This window comes from Diadema setosum, chromosome 19, assembly GCF_964275005.1.
Source record: "Diadema setosum chromosome 19, eeDiaSeto1, whole genome shotgun sequence".
NCBI classification, from domain to species: domain Eukaryota; kingdom Metazoa; phylum Echinodermata; class Echinoidea; order Diadematoida; family Diadematidae; genus Diadema; species Diadema setosum.
The window spans coordinates 15,096,463-15,124,348 of record NC_092703.1 but is presented as its reverse complement, the minus strand read 5'-3'; the positions used below and the strand labels follow the sequence as shown (position 1 = coordinate 15,124,348).

At 39.4% G+C, this 27,886-nt stretch overlaps 2 protein-coding genes across 2 annotated transcripts in view; one reads left to right on the top strand and one right to left on the bottom strand.

Moving 5' to 3' along the window:
• Positions 1-8,161: 8,161 nt before the first annotated feature.
• LOC140242722 (uncharacterized) lies at positions 8,162-18,129 on the bottom strand. The gene is made up of 8 exons (XM_072322481.1): positions 18,013-18,129; positions 16,705-16,796; positions 15,710-15,751; positions 15,130-15,231; positions 14,555-14,605; positions 13,195-13,297; positions 10,607-10,713; positions 8,162-8,946 (listed from the first exon to the last, which is right to left on the bottom strand). Exons 1-8 carry the CDS (start codon positions 18,041-18,043, stop codon positions 8,839-8,841), a joined length of 636 nt encoding a protein of 211 aa, XP_072178582.1. The 5' UTR covers positions 18,044-18,129; the 3' UTR covers positions 8,162-8,838.
• Positions 18,130-26,528: 8,399 nt separating this feature from the next.
• LOC140242706 (uncharacterized) overlaps positions 26,529-27,886 on the top strand; it is a 29,838-nt gene continuing 28,480 nt past the window's right edge. The window contains exon 1 of the mRNA XM_072322465.1: positions 26,529-26,624. Within this exon, the coding sequence (XP_072178566.1) occupies positions 26,617-26,624 (8 nt within the window). The 5' untranslated portion in view covers positions 26,529-26,616. The remainder of the gene's footprint in view (positions 26,625-27,886) is intronic.

Sequence of the window (27,886 nt, the reverse complement as noted above, 5' to 3'; positions counted from 1 at the left end):
GCCACTCGGCAGAGTGGTTACTTCACCTTCCTTTTCGTTAAATTAATTTTATGCCTAAAAGACCCAAACAGTATATGATTTGGCCCTTGAAGCAACTATGCAAACTGGAACACGAGCATGTTGTGCCCGTGTCCACAGTCCGCATTTACGGTCGTCCAATTCAGGGTGGACTAAAGGCGCTGGGAAATCTAGCCCTTAAAAGGATACCTATAGATGGCGCTTGGAGACAATTACTACTTCCCTCTCACAGAATTGTCAAAGATATAATTTGTGTATCAATCCTGTGGGCAATGCCCCCAAACTCGCATCCTGCAAAAAAAAAAAAAAATATGTAACTCGCGAAATTTGATGTTAACAATGATTTTTGTATTCTCTACTATGTGCTTGGTTTGTGGTTTTGAATAAATTCAACTGAATTGAGTTGAATCCGCATTTGCTCTCCCCTCCCCACCCCCGCCCCCCCCCCCAAAAAAAAAAACCACACAAAAAACAAAAAACAACACCTCTGGGTAGATCTATGCGACTCTTACACTTGGCAGTTGAAAGGAGGCTTGCAAGGTTATGTTAGCCGCATGGCAGCTGGAGGGGGAAGGAAATCCCCTATAAATGTGTTGTTTTATTTCTTTCGTGTCGTTGTGTGCCGCAGCCTATTTCTATAGTTCTGAATTCAAAATCTCCATGTGAGAAAGGTGCCACAAATCTGGTCGTGTTATTGTAGACACACACACACACACACACACACACATACACACGCAATAACACTATACATCAACATACAAATATACAACATACCATGGAGCTCCATGAACATGCAAACACATGTACTATCACAATACAATAAAGCCTGCATACACAAGTATACAAACACACACAAATGTATATAATGCACACACACACACACACACCACCAACAAAAAAAAAAAAAAGCAACGATGCACTGAGATCTCGGTTAGATCTAAATTTAGATAAAACGTTAAATAGAATGACTGACCTTGTTACATACAATTTTAATGGATATGCCTATTAAAGGTAAGAGATATCTATTTCTATTGTGATAGCGTCTGGGGGGGGGGGGAAATGTCCCCACAATTCTGTTTTGTCTTTTGGAAATTAAAAGAAGTGCAGATCCAATGATTTTTGGGGGTTGTTGGAGCAATTTTCAGCCGAACAAGTACGCTTTCGACCTGCTCGCCACGGTTCCCTGTTGTGATCTGACGCCGAAAACCACAATGTTAACCCAATCAACGCTATTGGGCGCCCTTCCCCATGATCCGCCGAAAACCACAAGGTGAACCTTATCTATTCAGTCCAGGACCTACTCTCTGCCTGTTGTATGTATCCTATGCATGTAGATGTGCATAACCGCTTCGCTCACCTCCTGCCCCTATCATAATCATCCGTTGTTTAGTGTGCCATTAAACATTGTTTGCAACACTACTGATTGACAAGCGCTGCCTTCCGTCGACGGAAATACACACTTTAATAGACCGGTTTACAAAAATATTGAAATTATTTTATGGCTGTGCCATCCGTCCTCATCATAACGAGCTATGCTATTCAGCTGTAATTTCAAATACTTGGAATCCAGTTTGCACACAGGTTTGCAAAAGTTTTTGGTTGAGTTGGGTTGAGTTGGGTTTTGAGGTTTAGAGGATGATTTTTTGAGATAATGAGAAACCTCTTATGAAATACGAAAGAGCATGTAATTCAAAGAGGATTTTCAGTTTATAGTGTAATAGTATTTGATGAAAATTGGTTTTGCAATACCTGAGATATGCAAAACAAAGCAATCCTAATAAAAGGTGGGACCACTTTTTTACTGGGATCGCTTTGTGTTACTTTGTTTTTGGATATCTCGGCCATTTCAATACCGGTACCAATTCTCATCAAATAAACTTTGAATTCCTCCCAAAATTGTAGACTTTTTAACATTTCATAAAGTGGTTTCTATATATCTCGCATAAAGCCCCTGCGATCTGGCAGAAAAGAATACACCAAGTCCTCCAGGGAATTTTGAACACGAAATGCATGCTGGATGATTTGATCATCACCGGCAGAACAAATGAAGAGCATTTCGAAAATCTAGCACATGTGCTACATCGACTGGAAGAGTACAGACTTTGAGCGAACTTGAAAAAGTGCGATTATCCTGGATTAGGCCCTAGTTCAAGGATGAGATGGAGTTCTGTAGCCATAAAATCGACAAAAAATGGCCTGCACAAAACGGAGGACAAAATCAGATGTGTGAAAGAAGCGGAAGGGCCCATCAACGTGTCGCAACTATAGTCATTCTTGGGCTTCGTGACCTACTACCGCAGAGATTCCTGCCGAATCTCACGCCCGTCATTCATCCCTCAATGCGCTCCTCGGAAAAGACCGCATAAAAATGAGATGAAACATGTGGAAATGCGTTTCAAAATGCCAAGAAATTGATCGCATCCGAGCAAGTTCTTGTTCACTACAACCAGGAACTTCCGCTCTCTCTTGCCACGGATACGTCACCCTATGGATTTGGGGCAATGCTCTCTCATGTCATGCCAGATGGGAATGAACGACCAATCGCATTCGCATCATGATCGCTGAACACTGCAGAAAAGATCTAACCCCAAATTGACAAGGAAGCCTTAGCGATTATGTGGGGTGTGAAACACTTCTTCATGTATCTCCATGGACAGAACTTCTCGCTGATCACAGACCATCAATCCCTTGTTTCTATCTTGAATCCGAAGGACATACCTGCAATGACCGCAACTAGATATGTCATTACAGCGTTACGCTTTGTTCTCAGCTGGAGTCTCCTACGACATCGAGTACCGCAATACTCAAAGGCATGGAAATGCCGATGGACTGTCGCGTTTGCATGTGACACAATCAAAGGAACCAACTGCTCCAGATACCCTCGGCGTCAAACATCTGGAAGAAATGGCAAATCCGCGGATAACCAGCACTAAGATGAGCATTGAAACACGTCGCGATGCACAGTTGTCGATGGTGTATGAAAATGTGCAAAAAGGATGGAAATCGGATCTACCCAACTCGACCCAGGCACCCTTTTATCATCGCTTGAATGAACTTTCGCTGTGCCAAGGGTGCATCATGTGGGGACATTGCGTAATAGTCCCTGAAAAACTCAGAAAGAAAGTGAAGACAGAACTTCACAGTGGACATGACATAATGTGGGCGTGGTGAGAATGAAAGTGCTGGCACGCAGTTATATCTGGTGGCCGCACATAGAAAAGGATATTGAAGCGATGGCTAAACGCTGCACCGGTTACCATGCATCACAAATTCACCACCCCTAGCCCCACTCCATCCATGGGAGTGGCCAACAGAAAAATGGCAGCCAGTGCATGTCGATTACGCAGGGCCAACAGACGGACATTTTATGCTCCTGGTGGTCGTCGATGCATACTCAAAATGGCCGAAAGTTACACTCATGAAGTTTACAACTAGCGAGCGAAAATCAGTGTTCTTCGTGGCATCTTCGCAAGAAACAATGTCCCGGAATATTCAACTTGTCTCCGACAAAGGGCCACAATTCACGTCAGCAGAATTCGAGGACTCCATGACACGCTATGGAGTGAAACACATCACTTCCGCTCCATTTCACCCATCCACAAAATGGACTTGTCGAACGCTTTGTGCAGTCACTGAAGTCTGCATTAAGTTCTGCAAGAGGGGAAAAGGGAACACTCCAACGAAAAGGTTAGCAGTATTTGATGGCATACCGAAACGCCCCTCACGCCACAATTGGGGAATCGCCATCTTTGCTGCTGAACAATCGTCCTCTACACTCAAGACTAGACCTGCTAAAACCAGACAGGCACAAACGGGTCAACCAGAAGCAGGCAAGAATGGTTGCAACACGAAGCAGAACTCAAGTGCGCCAGTTCGATGTTGGCGAGCCAGTCTAGGTGCGAGACTATCGTGGAGGTAGCAACAAAATGGGTCTCTGGCACTAGCTCTGCTCACGATCTGGCCCAGTATCACACCAGGTCAATGTCTCCAGGTCTCCACAAATTTAGTGTGGAGACGACAGGTTGATCAGATGACCTCAGGAACACAGCAGCAGCAAGCTCCTGAGACTAAAATACCTTCAGAAAGCGTCACACCACAACAGAGACAACTGGCAACAACAACAGCTGCAGCAAACACAACACTTGCTACATCAGCGACACTTAAATTGGAAGAAGCTGCAACACCAATGCTGCATCAATCGGAAAGACACCGTCGACCACCTGATAAATTGAATTTGTAGATTAGGAAGATTAGGGGCAGAATTATCCCCAATGATGACTAAAGGTACTTGGCCAGGGTAGTCCACCCCTGTGTCAAATTATGTAAATAGTTACTAGTTGTGCATTAAGGAAGGAAAGTACATGTACCTCTTTGATAAATTAGGCACATGTACGGTTGGATTTACACATGTGTTTATAAGAAGCAAAAAAGAAGAGAATTTTGGAAAAACATAAACTCATTACGTGCAGTTAGAAAAGAGATTTGATGGATAAATAAGTCGAAATAAAAACAAAACACTCACATTGTAACATATTGTGTTGTATTATTAAACCACATCAAAGAGGTAATTTCTAAATGGACAACATGTAGATAAACCTCGTAAGTAGTAGCATATCCATCATGAAGACAGCATACATTGGATCTGGATTTTGGAACTTTGAGAGAATTAGAAATTCAAGCTGAGATAATGTATTATGCTAATGGATGCTGACCCGAATTAAATTGTAAAGGGAACTGGACAACTGGACTCTCTTGATCAATAATTTCTATCACACATTCATTGATTTAAGCAGAGGAAACAGTTTAGAAGGGAGGAGTTGTGAAATCGAGGTTTAAATTCTAAGACGATACTTTCACTCCTACTGACTCTCTCTTTCTCTCCATCTCATAAAACACCGACCTCCTTGTATCCATGCTGTCCTCTACTTGGGCATCCCACATATCAGAGTGACGATGTGGCAACCCAAATAAAATCAGTTCTGTAAATGCAGTTACAGAGTGCACAGGTACATTATTTAGCGTGCTAAATAAATACATCTCATCTATTACTGATTCATATTCAGTTCAGTCCATCATGCTGAAGTTTATACACAAACTGTAGTACATCCATAGACTTTTACATGCACAACACACTAATGTCCTACTTTAAAAAAAATAATCCAATTTATCTACATTTCATCAGATTACAGATGCAGATAAAAATCACAAGCTACATATGTGCTTTAACTAATACAATTAAAGTGAAAATTTGAAGCATGAATGTCCAATGTTATACAGGCAACTCCCATTATAACAAAGTCCTCGGGACAGGCAGTTTTCTTTCGTTATATACGTATATCGAAATTTCGTTATATATCAAAATTTCATTATAGCCAAGTAAATAAAGAATATAAAGATAGACAGACAATAATTTGGGGACCTGAATTCTTACTTCGTTGTAACTGTGTCCATTTCAATGGGAGTGCACTATATCAATCCGGTTTAAAGGCATTATTTACCATTAAACAGCTTTAGTGCTTCAAAATAGTTCTAAAATGTAAGGGATAGAAACAACCAAAATAAAAATTTGAATCAGTATAATCAATGTTAAGTATTGTTAAATATACAAAATGTGAACAATAGTTATAATAGAAATGTTTCTAGACTAAACTGTCTAGTTACGGTTTAGTGAGAAAAATAGTGATATCTCCTTTATACTAATATTGCAAATTTTTTACATGGTAGGATGTTTTCTGATATAACTGACCTACACATGTGCATCAAATGTGATATATCGTCGCTGGGGTGATAAGACCTTGTACAGTGAAACCCCGTTATAACGAGTTCGGTTATAACGAGGAATCGCTTATAACGAGGTGATCGCGTCGGTCCCGTTTTCCTTTGCGTGTAAACCTATGGCAGAACGAATCGGTTATAACGAGTTCGGTTATAACGAGACTCCGGTAATAACGAGGACAATTTCGGTGCATCATGATAAAGAAAAACATAAGCAATTTGATCGGATATAACGAGGTTCCATTTCTTGACTAAATTGCCGCTTTCAAACACGCGACAAACGAAACACTGAAAACCGAATTCACGCTATCCACGTCTTTTTCCGTTTTGCAGAGAACCGTTCCTTCCATGTTTTCTTCTAAATCACGCGATAAGACACAGGAATGCCTTCCGATGTTCCTACTAAATCATTTAACATAATCATTCGATTTTCTTTTCCGCGAGATACGCGTGCGTGATATTAGGGCAGACCACACCGCAACGAGAAAAAAAAGAAAAAAAAAGAAAAAGATAACGCATTCAAAAACTTTTCATGTAGCGACACTTGTGGCCAAAAATGGACAATTGGAATGCGTGTGCAACTCATTATTATATCCTTTTCATTTTTAGTTCCGACTTCCAATTCTTTTGCTGCTTAGCAAATATGAGTGCGGATGATTAAAGCCGAAATAATTAATGAAATCATCGCGATCCCGTCGGGTGACAGTAGCGTAAAAATAGTTGAATAACGCATGTTAACCTCCTTATTTAAATCGGTGTTCAGAAAAAGAAACAAACGCATTTATCAATTTGAATAGATCTGGATTTGTTCATTATCATTTAACAAATGATAATTCAAATATGAGTGTGTATGATTAAAGCCGAAATAATTAATGAAATCATCGCGATCTCGTCGGGTGACAGTAGCGTAAAAATAGTTGAATAACGCATGTCACCCTACTTAATCGGTGTTCAGAAAAAGAAACAAGCGCATTTATTAATTTGAATAGATCTGGATTTGTTCATTATCATTTAACAAATGATAATTTAAATATGAGTGTGTATGATTAAAGCCGAAATAATTAATGAAATCATCGCGATCTCGCCGTGTGACAGTAGCGTAGAAATAGTTGAATAACGCATGTTAACCTACTTAATCGGTGTTCGGAAAAAGAAACAAACGCATTTAACAGTTCAAGGATGTACAAAACGCGAAGAGATTTTCGAAAGAAAACAAAGAACGCATTTTTAATCCCGTCGGACGCAACGATCATATATTGTATAAAATTACAGCAGAAATGATTCATGAAATTATCAAATTCCCGCTGGGCTCCAACAGCGTAAAATACCTCTCAAGTTAACGGTAAACAACGCATGTATGTTACTCTGAAATTATCTCGATCTCGCCAGGTGGCAGTAGCGTAAAAAATAGTTGAATATCGCATGTTAACCTAACTCAGAAAAGAAACGTATTTATTAGTTTGAATAGATCTGGGTTTGTTCATTATCACAATTTTAACACTGCATTTCACAATGAAGATTTTTCTTTCTTTCAGAATGGTCCATGAGGTACAGATTTGCGTAAAAAGGATCACAACGTAACCTTCCACATTCAATCCTGTCGCATATTTTTCAAGAACGGATGTACAAAACGCGAAGAGATTTTCGGAAGAAAATAAAGGACGCATTTTTAATCCCTTCGAGCACAACGATCATAATTACAAGATTACAGCCGAAATGATTCATGAAATCATCGTATTCCCGCTGGGCAGGTGCAACAGCGCAAAAATACCTCGCAAGTTATGGTAAACAACGCCTGTATTTTACTCTATTTGCGCTGGTGTTAGGAAAAATTAACAAACAAGAATTACAATAAAGAATTATCTCATTTCAACCCCTACTTTTTCGTCTAATTCACAAATAATTTCCCTTTATTATCTCAATAATAATCATCCATAATTGTGTAATAACAACGCAAAGGATGCTCTTAAGTTTCTTTCATTGATGGGTATATTCCGATGTCGTGCTTATGTTTTTCTTTGTTTTTGATGCGTACGGTTATAACGAGGTATAATATCGCCGGTCCCACGGACCTCGTTATAACGGGGTTTCACTGTATCTGCAATTTTGGTGAAAATGACTTTTTTGGATTATTGGTCAAATAATGGGTTAAGTGATGTCCTGTCCAAATCCCAACTGTCTTACTCCAAAAATGAAGCCACCATGGCATGCCAAAGGAAAGGCTATCCCATTCGCCACAGTGCTTTGGCCGCCATGTTTTTTGGCTCTCCTGAACACTGGACATTTTGTAGATACGAGGTCTTATCGCCCCAGCGACGATATGTATCTTGAACTGTTTTAAATCACTGCTCCCAAAGGTTATAACAGTACCTTAGGAGAACAGGGCAGGGTCTCCTTTCCACCAGAATAGCAGTATGCAAAGCAAGTCTTAACCCATTGAGGAAAAGCTGATTTTGCCATAGCACATGTTTCCCATAGACATCTGCCCGAGTATACTTGGGACTACATGTAGTCTTCAATGGGTTGAGACAACGCTACCCTGACAAACAAAATTTGCTGAGGAATCATGGTAAGAAATTCTCTCAGTTCCAGATCATCACTATGAACGGACAAAAGCTCTTTCTCCTGATTATGCATGAGGGGGACATTTCATGTCACACACATTCCCTGGCAGGTACTGCAGTCTTTCTTGCCACACAGTCTGTGATCATTGAGACAGCACACCACTGCTACAGCAAAACATCTCTTCCACAGGAGCCCCCAAGGGCATGATAGGGATTTAACTTCACTGGAGACACTCCTAGCCACATTATTTCGCCCTGCAGCATGGTCTGTCACACACACCCTGTAATCTCTGTGATGCTTCCTTATACAAAACTGGGAGCTGGGACACAATGATCGCGTCAAAACCATCATATTGTTTCGTTCTCTCCATGGCAAGGTCTGCGCCTGTTTCAAATATCCAACACTCGGAATTAATACACCATTTGATGCGACTCTGATATATACAAAATGTAATCCTTTGTGGGCTTTCTTCCAGCTGTATCATTCCCTCATTAGTCTGGCTAGCTGGTCCTCTAGAGCTTTGTCCTTTGCCTTTGATTCGCTCTCTTTGCTGGCCAGGGATCCCCTGTACGTTGGTGCATCAGCGAGCTGAAAAAAACATAGAAAAACCAAAGGTTGTATTAATTCAGATTGATTTGTTTGATGTGACTGCAAAGGAAGCATTGACTGCTTATATTAAAGCAGACAATACACAGAAATGATGGTTTTACGTCACCTACAAAGGACAGGGCAACAAGGATAAGTGCCTTGCTGAAGGGTACCACCACAGCGGCAAGGGGACTTGAACTAGAGATCTCTTGATTGACGGAGCTCTGGTGGTCTCTTTCATTGAGCAACAACAGCCCGTCTCCCCCCCCCCCCCCCCCCCCCCAGGCGGTCAACCATACACATATGCTTGTTCCAGATTCCTAAAAATACCCCCTTTACAGAGGGAGATGGGTAGGATTTTGACCCCCTACCACAGGCTTTTGGAAGGGGAGCCATCAAAAATTACCCCCTATTTTAGGGTTTTGGAAGGGAGGCCAGCAGAATTGCCCCCCCCCCCCCCCATCACATGCTTTTGGAAGGGAACTATTTTAAACAAAATCACCCCCTAAATGAAGGAAGAGTGCTGAGGTAAAGAGTGTCAACAATTTCAGCACCTGCAAGGACAGGAATATATTTAAAGACATTCTCATGCTGAATGTACCAGAGATGTTCTTCCTGCAGTACTTTTCCTTCACTCAGGGTCCAGGCTGAGATTATTACCGATGGACATGTCTGAAAGATGTTGGAAAAGATTTGTAAACTACCCCTAATTAGAAATATTTCGGGAGAAAACATTAAAACACCCCTTATTTTAAGGAATTTTCGGGGATTTTTCCCTGAGCTGAGCCCCGAAAATATACCCCTTTCTTGAAAAATTGCGAATGGGCATGCGGTATGGCTGACCACCCGAGTTGGGGGCCGGGAACAACAGCTCCTCGAGCCAAAGATTTAACACTTGCAATCACTCATGTTTGGACAGACGAACCAACATACCTCTACTTTAGATTTTACATTGATCAAACTGACAGAGTGCATATATCTTGTCACACTTTTTTTTTCTTTTTCTTTTTTTTTTTACCACAGCTTGGCGATGACACAGAGTAACTATGCATCACAAAGCTCACAAAATTCCCACTGGCTGATTGTCCAGTCTCTGCAGTAATATGTGCCTTGGATCAACTATGCTAATTTTTGCCATTTTTATATTTCCTAAAAGAAATGACCTTCAAGACCATCTACATCTGAATCTTGGAAGCATAAAACTCAGTTTCTGAAACTTTTTTTTTTTTCAGAACTGTATTACATTTTTCTGCTTGTGACTTTCGTGTTCTTTGTTTCCCGTCCATGAGGTGCATGTACATGTACCAAAAGAACACGCATACAACCCAAAACCGCATAACTTCAATTATCAAAACAGTCTTCTGGTGATCTGGAAATATCAGATTTTGATGTGTTATGTATCACTATATGAGAATCTCTGCGTTTAGAATCTGACCAAAGCTAAACAATCTTGTCTGGCTACTGTTTGTGGCTTTTGCGGTGCATTGTTACAGGATATGGTTTGACTTGACAGGGGCTGAAATTACAGTGATTTCTATTTAAAAACAGGGAGTTAGATGACAATTGCACATCAGGCTTCAAAAGGGGAACGTTGCCAATGGGCAAAGAAAGAATGAATCTTGCCATTTAATCTGTTTCTCATTATCTTTCCAAGACATACCTTTCCGGCGACTTCGATCCCAATCTCATCCAGGACCTGGTTGACAATGGCGTCCTGCTCTTCCTCCTCATCAGATCCACCCAAGAGGTCATCCAGGGTGTCATTCACTGGATGAAAGACAATCATCGTGCCTCAGAAAATGTACAAAGCAATGCACGGGATGTATATTCCTAATATCTCACATATACTAATTCACCTATTTGCATCAAATTCTTGATACACTTACAATTTACTTGTACAGTGTGGCATATGGGACAATAAAACAAACACACAAATTGTTATCAGAATTGCCCCCTTTAGTTACTGCATTATATTATCATGACATTGCCCCAAGAACAACTAAATTGGGTATTTTGTGGGCATGTTTGTGTTTTTTTCCGATTGTGTCTCACCCCTCATTTCATATTTCTGTTTCCCACCTTTCAATCGTCACCACAGTAATAACTAGAGAAGTACTCTGAGAGAGCAGACCTCTGCCAAGCAGATCACTTCCACCACTGATCTTCTTCTTTCATAGAGATCAGTGATATCCATCCATACGTATGCATGCTGAAAATCGCCCAATTTCACACTATAGAAGCCTTTCTGATACACGTTTGTCATCAACTTCCACCTGCGTGGCGCCTCACACTGCCAGAAACTAGAACATGCACTTTAGTGCGCTTACGTGTATGTGAATCTCAAAATATGTGCAGCTTGAACTCCCAAGTTCTGCCAAAAAATTGAAAATCCTTCCTAAAATCCATAAAAATTCCCAGATCACTACTGAAATTTAATCATCTGCTCCTTGTGCCATTCTCAAACTTTCCTGCAAGTTTCATCCAAATCCGTTCACAACTTTTTCAGTTATTTTGCACACAGACAAAGAAACAAAAAAACTAATACTGATGAAAACATAACCTCCTCCCTTGGTGCAGGGAGGTGGGAAGCCTCCCTGCTTGGTGGAGGTAAAAATCAGCAGCAGCCACATTGCACTCATCAATGTAGTCCTCCTAAACATCATCACAGTCATCACCTATATCATCATCATGATCACGATCACTATCACCATATTACATTCACATGCAACTTGCAAATAGCTGTCACTCGCAAAGCTATCTTTCATGTTCCTATGCCGCATAATTCTGCTGAATATTTGTCCATCAAAATATGAAAAGCCCACTTACATTGTAATGATATGAAAAAAAAAAATCCCACAAATACTGTGGTACAATGGCAGTTATGAGAATCATATCTCAGCCATATTTGTTCTGGTTGACAGAAAATTCAAAGAAAAATAAAAACAAAACAAGACAAAAGCAGGTCAGCAGGTGTGTCAACTGGCTAGCAAAGCACAATATGGGGGAATCATGATCAATTCAGTTCAATTCAATTCAGTTCAATTCACTTCAATTCAATTCATATTTCTTTTCAAATATGACATAAATTCATCATCATCGTCGTCATGAGCATTATCATTCTCTGGACATCATCATCATTGATTTCGTCATCATAATGACCGTCATCATCATCCTCATCACCATTACCTCTGTATAAATGTTTTTTACTGCAAGTACAGTCAATTTCATTTATATAGAGGTCAGATATAGCACGATACTTGATATACTGAGGTAGTTTTGCAGGTCCCGCTTCTTTCGTATTCTTTTGTTTTTATCCCTGATGCAATGAGATATTGGATATAATGAGGAAATTTCAATGTTTCCATGCAGCTCAGTATGAGGTTTTCCTGGATTGTAATTCCCCTTTAAGGGGACCTCCTGATGATTTTCAGACTTTTACATATGAACAACTATAAATTGGTTACACTGGGTGAAGAGTTTCAGAATTTGTAGTGATTGGGATGAGGAATAGGAGTGTTTTCAAAATGAACAATGACGATGACATGGCAGCCACACAACAAGAATGCAGAGACTCCAACTCTCCCGCTTTCGACGGGAGATCTCTCGCCGAAAGCCCATTTTTGCAAAATCTCCCGTTCTCCCGCTTGAGATTTAATTTCTCCCGCCCTGGCTCTGTGTCTCCTGCTTGAAATGATTTCTTACTTTCTTACTCTTCCTATGTTAAAAAATAAGCCTTAGATAGCACAAGAGAGCATTAAGAACCCTAATTATTAGAGCTTCCACGGCCCAAGTGAGCCCTGGACCCCGGCCGAAAGGAACTTCATGCTCGTGATATGCGCTTCGCGCACATCAATTTGGAGTCTCCCGTTTGCTAGGGGTTTCAGGCGGGAGAATCTCCAGATCAGAAGGTGCTTGGGGTTGGAGTCTATGAGAATGCATGAGTAGGGGCTCAAGGAAGCAGAACAAAAGAAAAAGGCATGCATAAATTCTACACAGGTGAACTTGTTAAGCACCTGGCATTGTAAAGGAATTACATTGCTACATTTCTGAAATATGTAGGGCTCTATGTCATCATCTTTGTTCAGTGTAATTTGCTTCGGGCTTTTCAGAGTACTGATTTCTCTGCTCAAGGACCACAATGAATTCACAAATCTATACATGGAACTGTTGATTTATGTACTACAGGATGTGATTTTATGAAAATCGTCGTGAATGCCCCTTTAACTCCTTTTCCCTCTCCATACTCACTCATTTCTTCCTTCATCTCCATCTTGGCTGACTCCATTTCAAACTGCTTCATGTTCTGCATCATTTTCTGTGGGTTCATCTGCTTGTTCATCGCTCCCATGGCCTGCAATATCGAGGGAATTGGGAAATAGCTTTGGCATCAAAAGTGTATTCCAGGGTTTTTCTGAATATGCTCACACGTAGTGACAACAGAAATAGAAGATAATATAACTACGTAGAGAAACATCAAAATTTCATAATTTTTCCCCATTTCTTTAATTCTTATTGATTTTCCCCCCCCTACATGCATTTTCAAATAATTAAAAGTTAATTCTGTTCACAGAGACATTGAACAATACATAAAATTATCATCCCATTCACAGAGACATTTAATCACATGGCATACAGCACGATGAAAATGTAGGCCAAACTGAAAATATCCCATCAGAGCTCTTTTGCTCTAATCGCTTTAATAATATTCCAAAATATAACTCATGCTTTGTATATGACAGAGCATAGTCATTGACAACGCATAGGTCAAATTGCAGCTCCCAGGTTGATTATCGGCCTCCTTGCAAGCCAATATTAGTGAGCAACATGAATAATAAGACAGTGATAAATGGGCAAAAAACGTTTTTCTGCAGATGCACAAGACAGCTGTTTCCATCATCTAACCCAAGAGGATGTGTCGTCTTTGAGTTCACGTCAAAAAATCTAAAGCTCGCCGATGTGAAATCTTTGCAGACCTGCATAGTGGCCCATGCATGTAGATGTCGTTTGACCCATACATGTATGTACACCAAAGAGTCCACGACTGAAAGCTTTGAAAACTTTCAGACACAGACTCCCTGTGATTTGTTGCTCTGGAGACCATGCACAGACCGTCATGAAAGGCTCATGCTGTGACATGCGCACATATGTCTTCATGGACATCTGCACAGGTCCATAGGTCTATTAGGTTTTTGCACAGGTTCCCTGCTGGCTCCACATGGACCATGCACACATATGCATAGACCTCTTTCAGATTCCACATTTGAGTTGTTGCAGAGCTGTTCCCAAGAAGGTATAAAATTTTCAAGAGCATGCAAAATGCCCACACATGTTTCTTGATGAATCTGTACAATGTTTTCTACAGGGGGTTCTACACAACCTTGCGGTACAGGTGCCATCACCTGTATCAACATCCACGATTTCCTTGAAGGTCTGTAGACCATCTGTGATGCATGTGACCACAACATCACTAGAGTGTGACCTTGTAAAAACTTCTCCCGGGCCAGATGCCTTGCAAAAGGGTCTGCATACCCCATGGCCCCTTGAAGACCTACATTGTATAGAATTGATGTGACTAAAATACAGTATACTGCACTTGCTTTGAACTTACCTTTGCTGTCCTACCCATGGCCTCAGCTGTGGCTTTGTTTGCTACCATGGTCTGCATGGAAAAAGAAAAGAATAGCATAATACGGGCTGAAATGCGTACAATTTATCTGTTGTATGCAATGCATTCATAGTTCCATTATATCAACCTTTTTTAAGGGAGGTTAAGGTGCCTTGACTGACCACACTGTACCAAGTATTCATAGTATAAAAGAGGAAATGCACATTTTTCACAGCAATTGTTTCACTTGAATGAAAGCAGTGGACTTGGGGAAAACTATTGATATCTCATAAGCCGAGTCAATATAATGCACACAAGTATGTGCCATCTTGTAATCAAGTTTTCTTTCATTGTAAATCATGTCATCAATTATATAGCAAAAGCTTATTCAACCCTGAACTTCAGAAACAACAAAATTACATTTGTAAGAAAAAATTTCCTTGATTCAAAGCAAAGTCCTTTTTAACCTCTCTTACATAAAAAGAAAACAATGAAAAGGAAATCAATGCACTGGAGAATTATGAGGAATCATGATTATACATTGTACTTTATCATATGCATGAATTACTGTACAACACCTTTGCCTGAGCGTTGACAGAGGATATCTGGGCACTGGCTCCATACAAACGGACTTTCTGTTTCCTGAGATTAATGAGCTGTTTGGCGAGGATTGTTGCTGCCTGAATACACAGGAAAGACAGAGACAGAGACATGCTTTATCAGAGCTTCCACCACAAGCATAATAACATACATGATTCAGCTTTATTTAATTTTTTTTTAAGTTACAAATTATGCTTTCAAAAGACCTTGCAAAAAACATTTGAAGTAACATGCAAGAGTTGTAAAGTTGACTACAGTTTCCATGAAATGATAAATCAAAACAGGAAATGGAAATCCTACCCCTAATTTGTATTTCAAGGGATCGAGGTTGAAAGTAATATGGTAGTTTCAGTCTATTCATAAAATGCAATTTCTGTAGGGTCAATATGGACATCACATCCATACTAATAAATCATTCAATCGTAACTCTTTTTACAATGCTGATACCTGCCCTAAGACATGAATTAAGAAAGAAATAACTGATTGTGACAACAAAAATTATGATGATAAATATGATGATGACTAAGTTTAAATCATGAGGACATTATCATACTTTACCTGCTTATTCCCTTGCTTGGCAGCTTTCTTTATTTCCATTTCCTGCATAATGATAGGCAAAATATCAATTGGCAAATTACAACCTCTTAATCAAATAGATATCAAACATCCATGATCCTGGCTTGAGCACAATGAGCCTGTAGAACATTTTTCTTGGACCATTTTTAAACTGGTTAGGATTATACAGTGTACATGCATAATTGTAGTCCTGCGAGCTGTGGATTAAATCACAGTGTGTCCCACCTAATTTCTCATCTGCATGGCAGAGTAAAGAAACAAATCCGTCAAAATGTTAATATAGTCATACACTAATAAAATAGATTATTCTTTAGAATTGACAAATGATTCTTGGAGCAAGGAGCATTGATCTGGGGACATTTAATGAAGTGTTTAATAGTCGGATACTTTGCTCTCAGCCAATCAGATGCAATGAATTCAGTAGCTTATAACAGTTTGTCAGAAAAAAAAAAAAAAAGACTGACAAAACACTTCACCAAATGCTCCCCTGATCACTTTGCAAACCAGCATGTACTACAGCACGTAAATGTCATGCATACATGCTATTCAAGCCCATGGCCGATATTTCATAGGTAAAAAGCGGAATATCTTCATATAACATGGTAGGGGCCTACTCGTGTATCTTCAAATGACAAAGGATAAGGGTCTATTGTATTGTTGAGGTAATAAGAATACATGTACTTCACAGAAAAATCTTCCTTTTCTTATGAAAAAAAAAAAGAGTTCGCTGGAGATACTGCAGATGGGATTTATCCTTTCAAACTTTCAGTGACTAATTCTCTGTAAAAAAAAAAAAATAAAAAAAAAAAAAAAATAAAAAATAAAAAATAAAACAACTTAATGTGATGGAAAGGATATGTACATATCATGTAACCAAGCACATAATCCCCGAGTGCTCTGTTTTACACAGTTATACTGTTCGGGCTGGTCACAGTTAATTACCGAGCACACAGAATTGCACAAGTATTATTACTCACCAGTTTCTTTTCATCTCGCTCCAGTTTAGCACGATCTCTGTCAACACCTCGTTGTGTCTTTTTCAGGTCTTTCTCTGTCTTTCTTAAGACCTCTGCAAAACATACAATTATCACAGACAATGGTCAATGTCAGATTGGAATGAGTCGTATTATTATGTGTAGGACATGTAGAGGCTAGAGCTACAGTCTAAAAAAAAAAAAAAAATGGAAGTTGTAATTGTATCGTCTGTAACGGTAGGCTATAAATTTTAAATATAATTTATCTCTACACTTAGCCCGACCAGACGCTGTTAATACGCTACGCGAATACAGCGTCTGACCAACGAGCGGGCACCTTCAAAGTGGGGAACCACAACACAACTACAAAACTTATGAAAATTTATACGTTCTTTATAAACAATGTACACGTTACCAAACGTTACTCACCTTAAGTGCATGCTTGTATTACAGAAGGTTCGTAAGTCCATTGAGAGCCCTCGTGATAAGTCCGTGGAACCAAAAAATGATACTTACTGGCGGATTCCCTAACACCGTCGCGGTTCATCGTTGCAGAATTCAAAATGGCGCCTTGATCTCTGCGGAAATCTTTTGCGTGCGAGCGATGCGCTGCTTGAGTGTTGGTGTAGCAGCACGGTCGACAGCGCGACCTTTTGAAAGGGCATTCAGATCATGTGACCTCCCGAATATTGGAAATGGCCTGGCGTGAAAGACGATGTACCGTTCGTGAACCGTTCACACATGCTGCATATAACCATCAATTTAGGTAAGTTATTGAATCTAAATTTCAATACTCATAGCATAGATATGAAGTCTCATTATCATTTTGTTTGTCAGATGAGTTTGAAGTGGCAAAAAAATGATCTAAAGTATCAAAATTCAATCCGATCGCATGCGATCGTTGGACCCTCTTCGTGTTTGGAGCTCCGTTGGTACAGCCCTGTCGCGCTACGTATGTACAGCGGCGACTGGGCTGTGTATAGTTACTCTACACTGTACGTCGACCTAAAGTCTTACAAGTGACCTCGTTACAAGCTATTTATGAAAATTTCCGTGGTGTGTGTTTAGTAGATAGAGAGATAGAGAGCACACTCAGAAGAGGGTCTAGGCACTGGTCTTGCTCATGAACATGATCATGATGATGAGCTCTGCTGGACCTAAACCTAGGCATGCAACATGCAATCGCGTCGTACCGCACAATTAGCGATATATGGGACTGGGTAAGAGACGCTTCCGTTAAGGGTTGTGTTAACGAAGGCGAACCTTCGAAAAGTACATTTATATCCACATTTGCAGAGGCACAAAACTTACCCTTGTCACTTGGTTTGTGAAAGAAAGACATTTTTGAAGTTTTCCCCCACGGACTCTAATGTAGAAATGCTGGTAGACCTGATTTTCGAGTACACTGCAACCTCCTGATGAGCTTTGTTTATTATGTAGGCAATCGATCAGTTTGCAGTACGGGCAAAGATCCTATGGCTAGTACCTGTATATGCTCGGGTCTTTGGTCTCGGTACAGTTGTATAGAAATGACTCACTCTCAGCTGGATCTCTCGTACGTCTCGATCCGAGATCATGTCAATTGCTATTCTATTTGAATGACGTCATAATATGTTACTCTAACTGTACCCATCTCTCTTCAAAGGACCACCGGTTAACCCCTCTTCGCTCACCTCCCTCCCCTGCCCCTATCATTATCAGTTAATATCATCTTTTTTTCTTTGTGTGTGTGTGTGTGTGTGTGTGTGTGTGTGTGTGTGTGTGTGTGTGTGTGTGTGTGTGTGTGTGTGTGTGTGTGTGTCATTGTTTAATTGCAATTGGTTGACAAGCTGCTCTACCATTTGCAGATGAAACAAAAACCAAGCATTTGTGCTTCAAAATAGTTTTAACCATATAAAATAGTGAGTTAAGGATAGAAATAACCAATGAAAAAAATTGAACCAGGCATATACAAAATGTGAACAATAGTTATAATAAAGATGTTTCCAGACTAAACCGTCTGCAGTTACGGTTTAATAAGAAGAATAGTGATATTTCCTTATATTTTAGGCTTTATTGCAAAAATGTTATATGGTAGGATATTTTGTGATACAAGTGACCGACACATATGCGTCAAAAGTGATATCTTGAACATTTTTTAAATCACTCTTCCCAAAGATAAACAGGACCTTTAAGCCCATACCTAGATGTAATAGTGCTGTAACTGTCACATTCAAATTTAATTTATGGACGTCCCTTCCGTCTTTAGTAGTAAAGAGCCATACCACTTGACAGATATAGGCCTATTAATAGGAAAACCGTTTTCAATATTTGAAATACAGTTTGCACATATTGGTCATTGCTACGTCGGGCAAACCTCGGGCAACTTTTCAGGTCGCCAAGAAGAACCACTGTCAGCAAAGAGTGCATATAGAATTTCAATACGTTAGTAAAGCGGTCTATCATCATTCGGTGCTTTGACTTGAGAAAGTAGCCATAATTGAAAAAAAAAAAATCATGGGCATACATAGTTTATACTCGGGTGGCTGGGATTCGAACTGATTCACAACCACCTGATTGACAGGCAGTCACTGGCGTATCTAGGGAAAACGGCCCCCTGGGCAAGCGCGAAAATTGCGCCCCTAATTTCTGAAAAAGTGTTCAACCCCAACCCCATCCCGGTAAGGGACTTAAAAAAAGTCCACATGATATACTTTTTCAAGCACTTAAAGGGATGGTAAAGTATTGGTGGAGATGAGAATTTGGCTTTTAACTTTTTGCGAGATACCAAGAAAACACTTATGAAATAGTGCAATAGCTAACCATTTTAAGAGGAATTCAAAGTTTATTATTGATGAAAATCGTTTTTGGAAGGACTGAAACATCTAAAAACAAAGTAAAACAAAGCGATCGTAATAAAGTGTGGGTACCACACTTATTAGAAGCGCTCTGTTTTGGATATCTCAGCTATTTCAAAACCAATATTCATCAAATAAACATTGAATTCCTCATGGAATTACATGCTCTTTCATATTTCATAAGAGGTTTCTCATTATCTCACCCAAAAAATGTTAGAAACCTGAAATTAGGTCTCAACCAGAACTATACAATCCCTTTAAAAGGGGTCTTTTTGAGGGTGATTTAAATTTAATAGGCAACCGTAAATTTTGATATATCTTGGCGAGCGAGCGCAGTGAGCGAGCCGAAAATTTTTGTATTTCAGCTCACAAAACATGGAATTCTGGTCATTTTTGGTTATTAAATCGTCGAATCACAGTTCTAATCAATATATAGTGACGGCCTTATAGATAACGATTTATACCAACAGTGTTCAACCCCAACCCCATTCCTGTATAGGGACTTAAAAAAAGTCCACATGATATGCTTTTTCAAGCACTTAAAAGGGGGCTTTTGAAGGTGATTAAAAATGTAATAAATTTTGATATATTTTGGCGAGCGAGCGCAGCGAGCGAGCCGAAAAATGTTTGTATTTCAGCTTACAAAACATGAAATTCTTGTCATTTTTTGTTACTAAATCTTCGAATTACAATTCTAATCAAGATATACTGACGACCTTATAGATAACGATTTATACCAACAGTGTTCAACCCCAATCCCATCCCGGTAGGGACTTGAAAAAAAGTCCACATGATATGCTTTTTCAAGCACTTAAAAGGGGTCTTTTGAGGGTGATTTATATGTAATAGGCAACCCTAAATTTTGATATATTTTGGCGAGCGAGCGCAGCGAGCGAGCCGAAAATTTTTGTATTTCCGAGACTCTTTCCGGTCTCCAGCTAGTCGCGGAGACGAGTCCGCGAAGTCTCAGTAACGTCTTATTAAGTCGTGGCCAAGTTGTGGAGACTAATTTTATTCGCGAGGTCTCCGAGACGTCACGGAGACGATACGTAGACGTCTCCGCAACTTCTGACGGATGATCACCTTATTACGTCTCTGAAGTCACCCTCAGGCTCTGACATGAGCTTTGGTGCGAGTCGTGCCAGATCAGATTTCATCGGAACTTATTGGAACGTCGAAGATTTACCATTTTGGATATCAGATGAGCCTTCGATGGTCAGTGGAATGGGGGCTTTTAGACGATTATCATTTCCAGATGGATTTCGAATTCAAAGATGGCAGTCTATGTCATTTTCTGTTCTGCTTTTTAACAGTCAAGTCATTCGCGACTGTCTTAATGTTTATTCTTCATCCGGTGCACCCAAAATGTTGCGCACATAACGGTTATAATATTTGGGTTGTCATTACAATGCATAACTGTTATTCACATTTTGCATATTTTCGTATATTTCGTTATATTATGAAGAGCTTGCTTCCAAAAGGCGCTAAATGATGGATTTAGCACCGTTTGGAAGCAAGCTCTTGATAACCTCAATATTGGAGATATCGAGAAAGAAATCGGAAGCCCGGAGACGGAAGATAGAAGCCGATTCGGGGGCAACTCATACTCACATGGCAATTGAGGAAGTACACCATTGACGAATATGACTGTAATATTGATTGATATGCAGATGGTCATCGTGGTTTACGTGCTCTTCTGTACAAATTAAAGGACAAGTTCACCTTCATTAACATAAGGATTGAGAAAATGTAGCAATATTAGTAGAACACATCATTGAAAGTTTGAGGAAAATCGGACAATCCGTTCAAAAGTTATGAATTTTTGAAGTTTTTGTGCAGTCACCGCTGGATGAGAAGACTACTGCAGTGTATGATGTCACATGCGTACAACAATATAAGGAAAATATAAAGAGAATTTCACAAAATTTCATCTTTTGAAAAAAGTACACATTCCCTTGACTCGTTACTGACATATAAGGCTATGTTATAGGTAATATTATTCCCACTGCCTTTAGAAAGAGGCAAGTCAAGTGCTCTTTTATTATACGAAAAAAGTTTTTAAAAAGTTGAATTTTCTTCACATTTTCTTTATACTGTTGTACTCATATGACATCACGAGCCTTAGCAGTCTCCTCATCCAGCGGTTCCAACATAAAAATTTTAAAAATTCATAACTTTTGCATCGATTGTCCAATTTTCCTCAAACTTTCACTGATGTGTTGAATTGCTGCATTCTCTCAATCCTTATGTTAATGAAGGTGAATTGTCCTTTAAGTTTATGTTCTACTATCTTTCGAAGACTAGTACAAAGATTCTGGCGCGATGGCCGAGTCATTGGAGTCGTCAGGGATGAACCCCTTTTCGTTGGTTTTCCCAACCCCCCTGAATCCGGAATACTGCTCAATGCACCCCATTTATCGGGTGAGCTCTCATTCCAGACCCGTATCTAAAGACAGACACCCCATCTTATCTCAGTTATAAGCTGTCATTATAATGATAGGAAATATATTTTGTATTCATTATGATAAAGTCGAAAATGGAATTTCAGAACTCTTGAGAAACTAAGTAACTATCCCCGCCCCCCCCCCCAAAAAAAAACCCTCTTGTGACATGATAAGATTATTTGATCAGTTTTCTATAGTGATTTATAACTAAGTCCCTTTTTTAACTTTTTTTTCAGCATTTCAAAGAGAAAGAGAGGAGAAATCCTTTGTTGACATAAATCCATGGATGAAGGGTTAAATCTTTTTTTTCTTCTTTTCCGTTCTTCTTCTATTCTTTGATATTTCTCGGCCCGGATTTCGTCGAGCGAAAAGCACTTCTTTACCGGAGATTTTGGGAACACACACGATGCCTTCCATGCGTAGTGGCGGATCCAGGAGGAGCGCCCCCTACAATTTCGTTCCGCTTGTTTGTTTGTTTGCTTTTATAAAAGAAATAAAAAGACAAAAATTGAAAGGGCCCCCTACATTTCTTTTAAAGAAACCATCCTTGTATTTCAGTCGATTGTATTGCGCTAAAGCCTTTTTTAAACTGCTTTGCGCCCCCCCCCCCCCCCCATGCATGCCTCCTTACGGAATTCCTGGATCCGCTCCTAATGCGGTCCCTCCGACCTGGGGGGAGGGGGCAGCAATCACAGGTATGAGTTCAAACGATGCAGTATTTTCATTCATTAATGTACATCCCATCCAAGTCAGTTTAGTCTTAGACAAGAAAGCAAACGGAGTAGTCTACCGGGGTATAGTAGTAACATTTACTGATCAAGGTGGGGTCAAATAAAATATAATAAAAATATGGCGGTATAAAGGGATGAGCAAGGCAACCACAATGGTAACTGAAAATCTCAGAAAATAGACATGACTTATCAACGAAACATCACTTGGAAACTGAAAAAGAGATTGAAAAGACAGAAATTTAAGGAGAGGAATTAGGGACATATAGGGAGGGGGGAAAGATTCCCGGACAAGAAATCAAAGGGGGAAAATCATAGGTAGTATTCAAGAAGCTAAAGTATCAAAATATACTATCTACTATCCTTGATAAAGACGAAATTTTATAGGAGCATAGTTTTGCACCATTAAGGGAAACAGACCAGAGCCGAAACATATACAGGGAAACCGCGTCCTCTAACTAATTTACCAAACCATTCTGCATCATCTGTCTCGTTCAAAAAGTTAATCAAACATCTGGTATTATTATTATTATTATTATTATTATTTAATCTGCATGGAGGTATTGATAATTTTCTCGATAGTAAAAAAAACAACAAAAACAATGATAATAAAAAAATGGAAGAGAACATGGTGATAAAGACGGGGAACTCAGGCGATTCAGGGAGAAAATGTTGAACTATTCAAAACACTGATTGAAAGCTCGTAGACGCCAATAAAACTTATTCCACGTGACGTAACCGAGAGCAACAATTTAAAGGGATAATACAGTATTGGTAGAGGCTTTTAACTTTTTGTGAGATACCAAGAAGCCACTTATGAAATAGTACAGATCATACCGTTCTAAGACGAATTCAAAGTTTATTTGATGAAAATCGGTTTTGGAATGCCTGAGACATCCAAAAATCAAGTAAAATAAAGCGATCGTAATAAAAGGTGGGTCCCACCTTTTATTAGGATTGCTCTTTATATTTTGCGTATCTCGGCCATTTTTTAACCCAATTTTTATCAAACAAACGTTGAATTCCTCTTGGAATTATACATGCTCTTTCATATTTCACAAGAGATTTCTCATTATCTCACTCAAAATGTTAGAAACCTGAAGTTGGGTCTCAACCAAAACTATATGAACCCTTTAAGATGTGTCGTTTTTCGGTCGGTGCCAAGAGAATTGTGGGTAGTATTTAAGACCTCCTATAATTTGAATGGTCATAATATTCTTCGTTTTCATCAGACGCATTAAAATAGCTTCTCATCGTTTGCAAATTATCAGCGGAAAAACGAGCTTCTAAACATGATTTCCACACATCCACTCAATAATCTTTCCTTTTCATTTTCTCTCCGCCCGCCCCCCCCCTCTCTCTCTCTCTCCCTCTCTCTCGTCCCCTCTCTCCATTTCTCTTCATCTGTCACACATACACACACACTCACATGTGCAAATAAAAATAAACAAACAACACTCATACAGCAAGTAGAGCTTTTTTATGCTTCTGATGCCTGCAACCACCACTTGGAGTGTTGTTTGTTTGTTTGTTTGTTTTTTCACACCACACACAAGGTGACTTCAATAGAGCAAAATTAGACAGAATATGGTATCTAACCCGTTCCATACGTGAAACATGCGGTGGCTTGTGTAATGGGGATTTCAGAATTCAGTAGTAAACGGGTCAAGTTTCACCGGGATAGGTGAAAATGGTATGTAACGGTATTTATGTTTCACTGATTAGAAAAGAATGAACTTTAAACTTCAACGGATCAATGACATGAATATAGCAGCCACCATGATGATTCATGCCTAATAGCTGAAAAGAATTGATGCCATGGCCTCAAAAGATGACGGGTATCCCATTATTTAATATGTACACACTGTTGTTATCTTATTCTAATAATATTATAATAAAATGAAATAATCAAATAAACTTAAGTATTTCATTTTTGCCCAGCATGAGGTCAAGAGTAAAGTAAAAAACATAATTCTTATCCTAATGCGCATTTTATCACTAAGTTATTGCGACAATCGAAGAGTGATTACATTTAGGAGAAATGGTTGTAGATGTTAAACAATCAGCCGAAAACGTGAAGCCTGCGATATTTTGTTGTGCTGATTAATATGAAGGGTTTGGAATGGATGTCAACTCAAAAATGTTAGTACGTGATTGGCGACCTATTGCTGTATATTGATATTGTGGTCAATACCTGTTAAAATTCTTCTAAAATTCAATCTCATTCTAATTAATCTCCGATTTCGATGGACTGACTTCCATCGTTCCGTCTATCTGATACACTTTTGTTTTTAATAAACAACGTTGTGCAATTAAAAACAAAATAACCATAGATACCAGATCTATAAAAGAATCTGAGCTTGTTTGATGCCAGTCTTCCTTTTTGTATTGATCAAACCTAATTACAGAATACTTGATTTATATAGAAACCGAGGCAATATTCGTGGCCGGCGCCCGCACGTTTGGTGCCACTTCCGGGTCTCATCAGCTAACAATGTGTGCACTTACGCACTTCCAGGGTAAAAAAGTTTGGGGGGGGGGGGGAGGAGGGGGCAATGTGGTGACACCCTATGTATTCCTTTGCCCCCCCCCCCCCCCTTCCCCCACCCCCGGCCCCGCCGGCCCTGATATTGCATGAACAGAGTTGTTAAGAAAGGTGAAAATGAAACAATAATCAGATAATTAAGTATGATAATAATGATTTTATTCGCAATAGTGTTATACTTACTACAGTCCTGACGAAACTCCGTTGCATACCACAAATCATTGCTATTCTTATGAAAATGATAATAAAAATAGTAATGACAGTAATGCAAATGATTTATTTTTGTCTGTTATTACAATGTCAAGAAATGCACAATTCTATAATCAATTCATATAAATCCCTTTTCCCTAAATTCCGTTTATCGTAACGACATAATATATTCTGAATGAACAATCCATCATCATTTACATAATCTATTTACAACTTATTTCCACCATTTCCTTCTGAACCTTTTTTTTATAGATAAAATGTTATATAAACGTCTTATACATCGAATAGGCATACAATCATTTTCTTAATTAATGGATGTACTTTGAATTAATTTGTAAGACAGAATGCTAAGCTTGTGCGTCGTGTAATGGGTTTTTTTTTTTCCTAATGATTTTTTTTAAAGGCAGAAATGAAACCAAACCAAATTTAATGATTTGTCGTTGCTCCTATATTGATAGTTGGGGTTATGATATACCAAGGTAATAAAACGAATGATAATCATCATTCATAAAAGACACATCACAAACAACCCTATGCAGTATGCAACATTTAATTAATCCTTCAATGCATATGAACCAGTGGATTAAGGTTGTGCTCAGATATTTTGTTTTCTTATCAGAAGCAACACCCTTCTTTGTTGCTTTTATAGGAGACAATAAAAGCGTGTCACGTAGTCCGTAATTTTGTAATGGCTACTTTTGAATATTTTCCTTATGTAAGACAAAGTGAGTGCTTAGATCACGTATCACTTTTTATAATTATTTGTTTCTTTTAATCCGTGTGCTTTTTAGATAATGTTTTCACTGACAAACAGTGTGAGAGCATTAAAACACTGATGAAGCATGCCATCTGTCGACTGGAAAGTCCCGAATAGACGGTCAAAGGTTGATAGTCATGCGTAATAATGTGAGCCATACGTTGTAGTTATTACTTCGATAGCTCCACATATTCGTACTTTATACGGCGTATGTAGTCGTCCAATTTCACGCTAGGATATTTATGAAGGGGTTTATCGAGTCGACTTCAATCGTATGTGTACATTTTAGGGAGCTATTCATCCAAACACGGGAAGTATACGGGACCTATCTACGAAACTTGGGTCAAATTCTTGAAACGATGGCTTTATCGCATCGGAAAGGAGTTGGAACCGTATGATGAGGTGAGACAGTTTTGAATTCAGTGTTAATATAATATTTTAGTGTCGTAAATGTCCAGTTTTTGTAAGCAGTCCTGTGTGAAGTGGTTCATAATCATAGAATTCTAATTTCTGGTTGTGGGCGATCGCCTGCTGAGCCTGTGTCCTGTGAGGAGACGTCCTGAATCTGTATCTGGTAAGGTGCTACGAAACCGCCCGAACGAAGAAGCTCAAAACAACTGGAGCTGGAGAGACTGGGGAGATCACCTACTGTAGATCGGTGTACGTGTAGGCCCTACTAACGGGTTAGTTGTAAATTTACTCATCACTGCAATCCCGAGATATGCATGTAAACTGATATTCAGTGAGGTTCTTTACTCTCTATTTAGTTTTGTGACTTGTGTTCAACTGGTGTTTACTGTAGATGATAAAGACAATCAGAATGGCTGTTCATGACATGTTCATCACTCATGTAGAGCCAGAGCAAGAGGGCCTAGCATGCCTAACAATTATGATTTAGGCCTAACGTTACTTGTCTGTAGACACTAAATTTAATTCGACTCTGTCTTTGTTTGAGTGTGTAATTTAGTGTAAGTGTGATGATGGTGATCGATTATGTTGCGTGTTGCAGGATGAGGAGCTGGTAGATTAGTTGACCGAAAGATCGGTCTATATCTGGTCGTCGGGGAAATGTTCCGTGGAGACTGCGTCTGGCTTCACGGATCCGGGTCGATCCCCTCCTTATACAGACCGAAGTCATTGATGCCAGCTCCTGTGTGGATGCGCTGCCAGCGGTCGCGCACAGATCAAACGTTACGATAAACCAAATTTCAGACAGCTTTTTTACATTCAAACAAGTTTGACATGACATGACACATTATGCAGCAATATTTGGGGTAAATTTCTCACATTGTGCAATCGAAATACTCACAGTAACTGGGTTATAACGCAGAAATTGTATCCATATCGCAACATTGCCGTTCGCTAGCTGTAAGTCGCCATTTTGAATCTGTTAGCCAATGACATGCGAGGTACGTGTTTTAAGAAAAAAACACGTACAGCTGTAGAAACTACCTCCCATGTGATTGGCTAACCGATTCATATGTTTCTGCAGTTTGAACGTGATGACGCGACGGGCTGGTTGATGTGTGTTTTACGTTGAAAATTCAACCAAAATGTTGGATTATTCATTAATCTGGTGAGTGTAGTGGCTAGTGCATTCTTGAAATGTTGATTTTGCTACACAAGCTTAAATTTGCCGACCTAGGGCCGTGAATTAGACGCAA

Excerpts from the sequence above, each read along its gene's own strand:
- LOC140242722 (XM_072322481.1), bottom strand. The coding sequence starts at position 18,043 with ATGTCTTTCTTTCACAAACCAAGTGACAAGG. Across the intron at positions 15,752-16,704 it reads AGCGAGATGAAAAGAAACTG|GAAATGGAAATAAAGAAAGC; the intron begins GTGAGTAATAAT and ends ATCATTATGCAG. Across the intron at positions 10,714-13,194 it reads GGAGATGAAGGAAGAAATGA|TGAATGACACCCTGGATGAC; the intron begins GTGAGTATGGAG and ends TCTTTCATCCAG.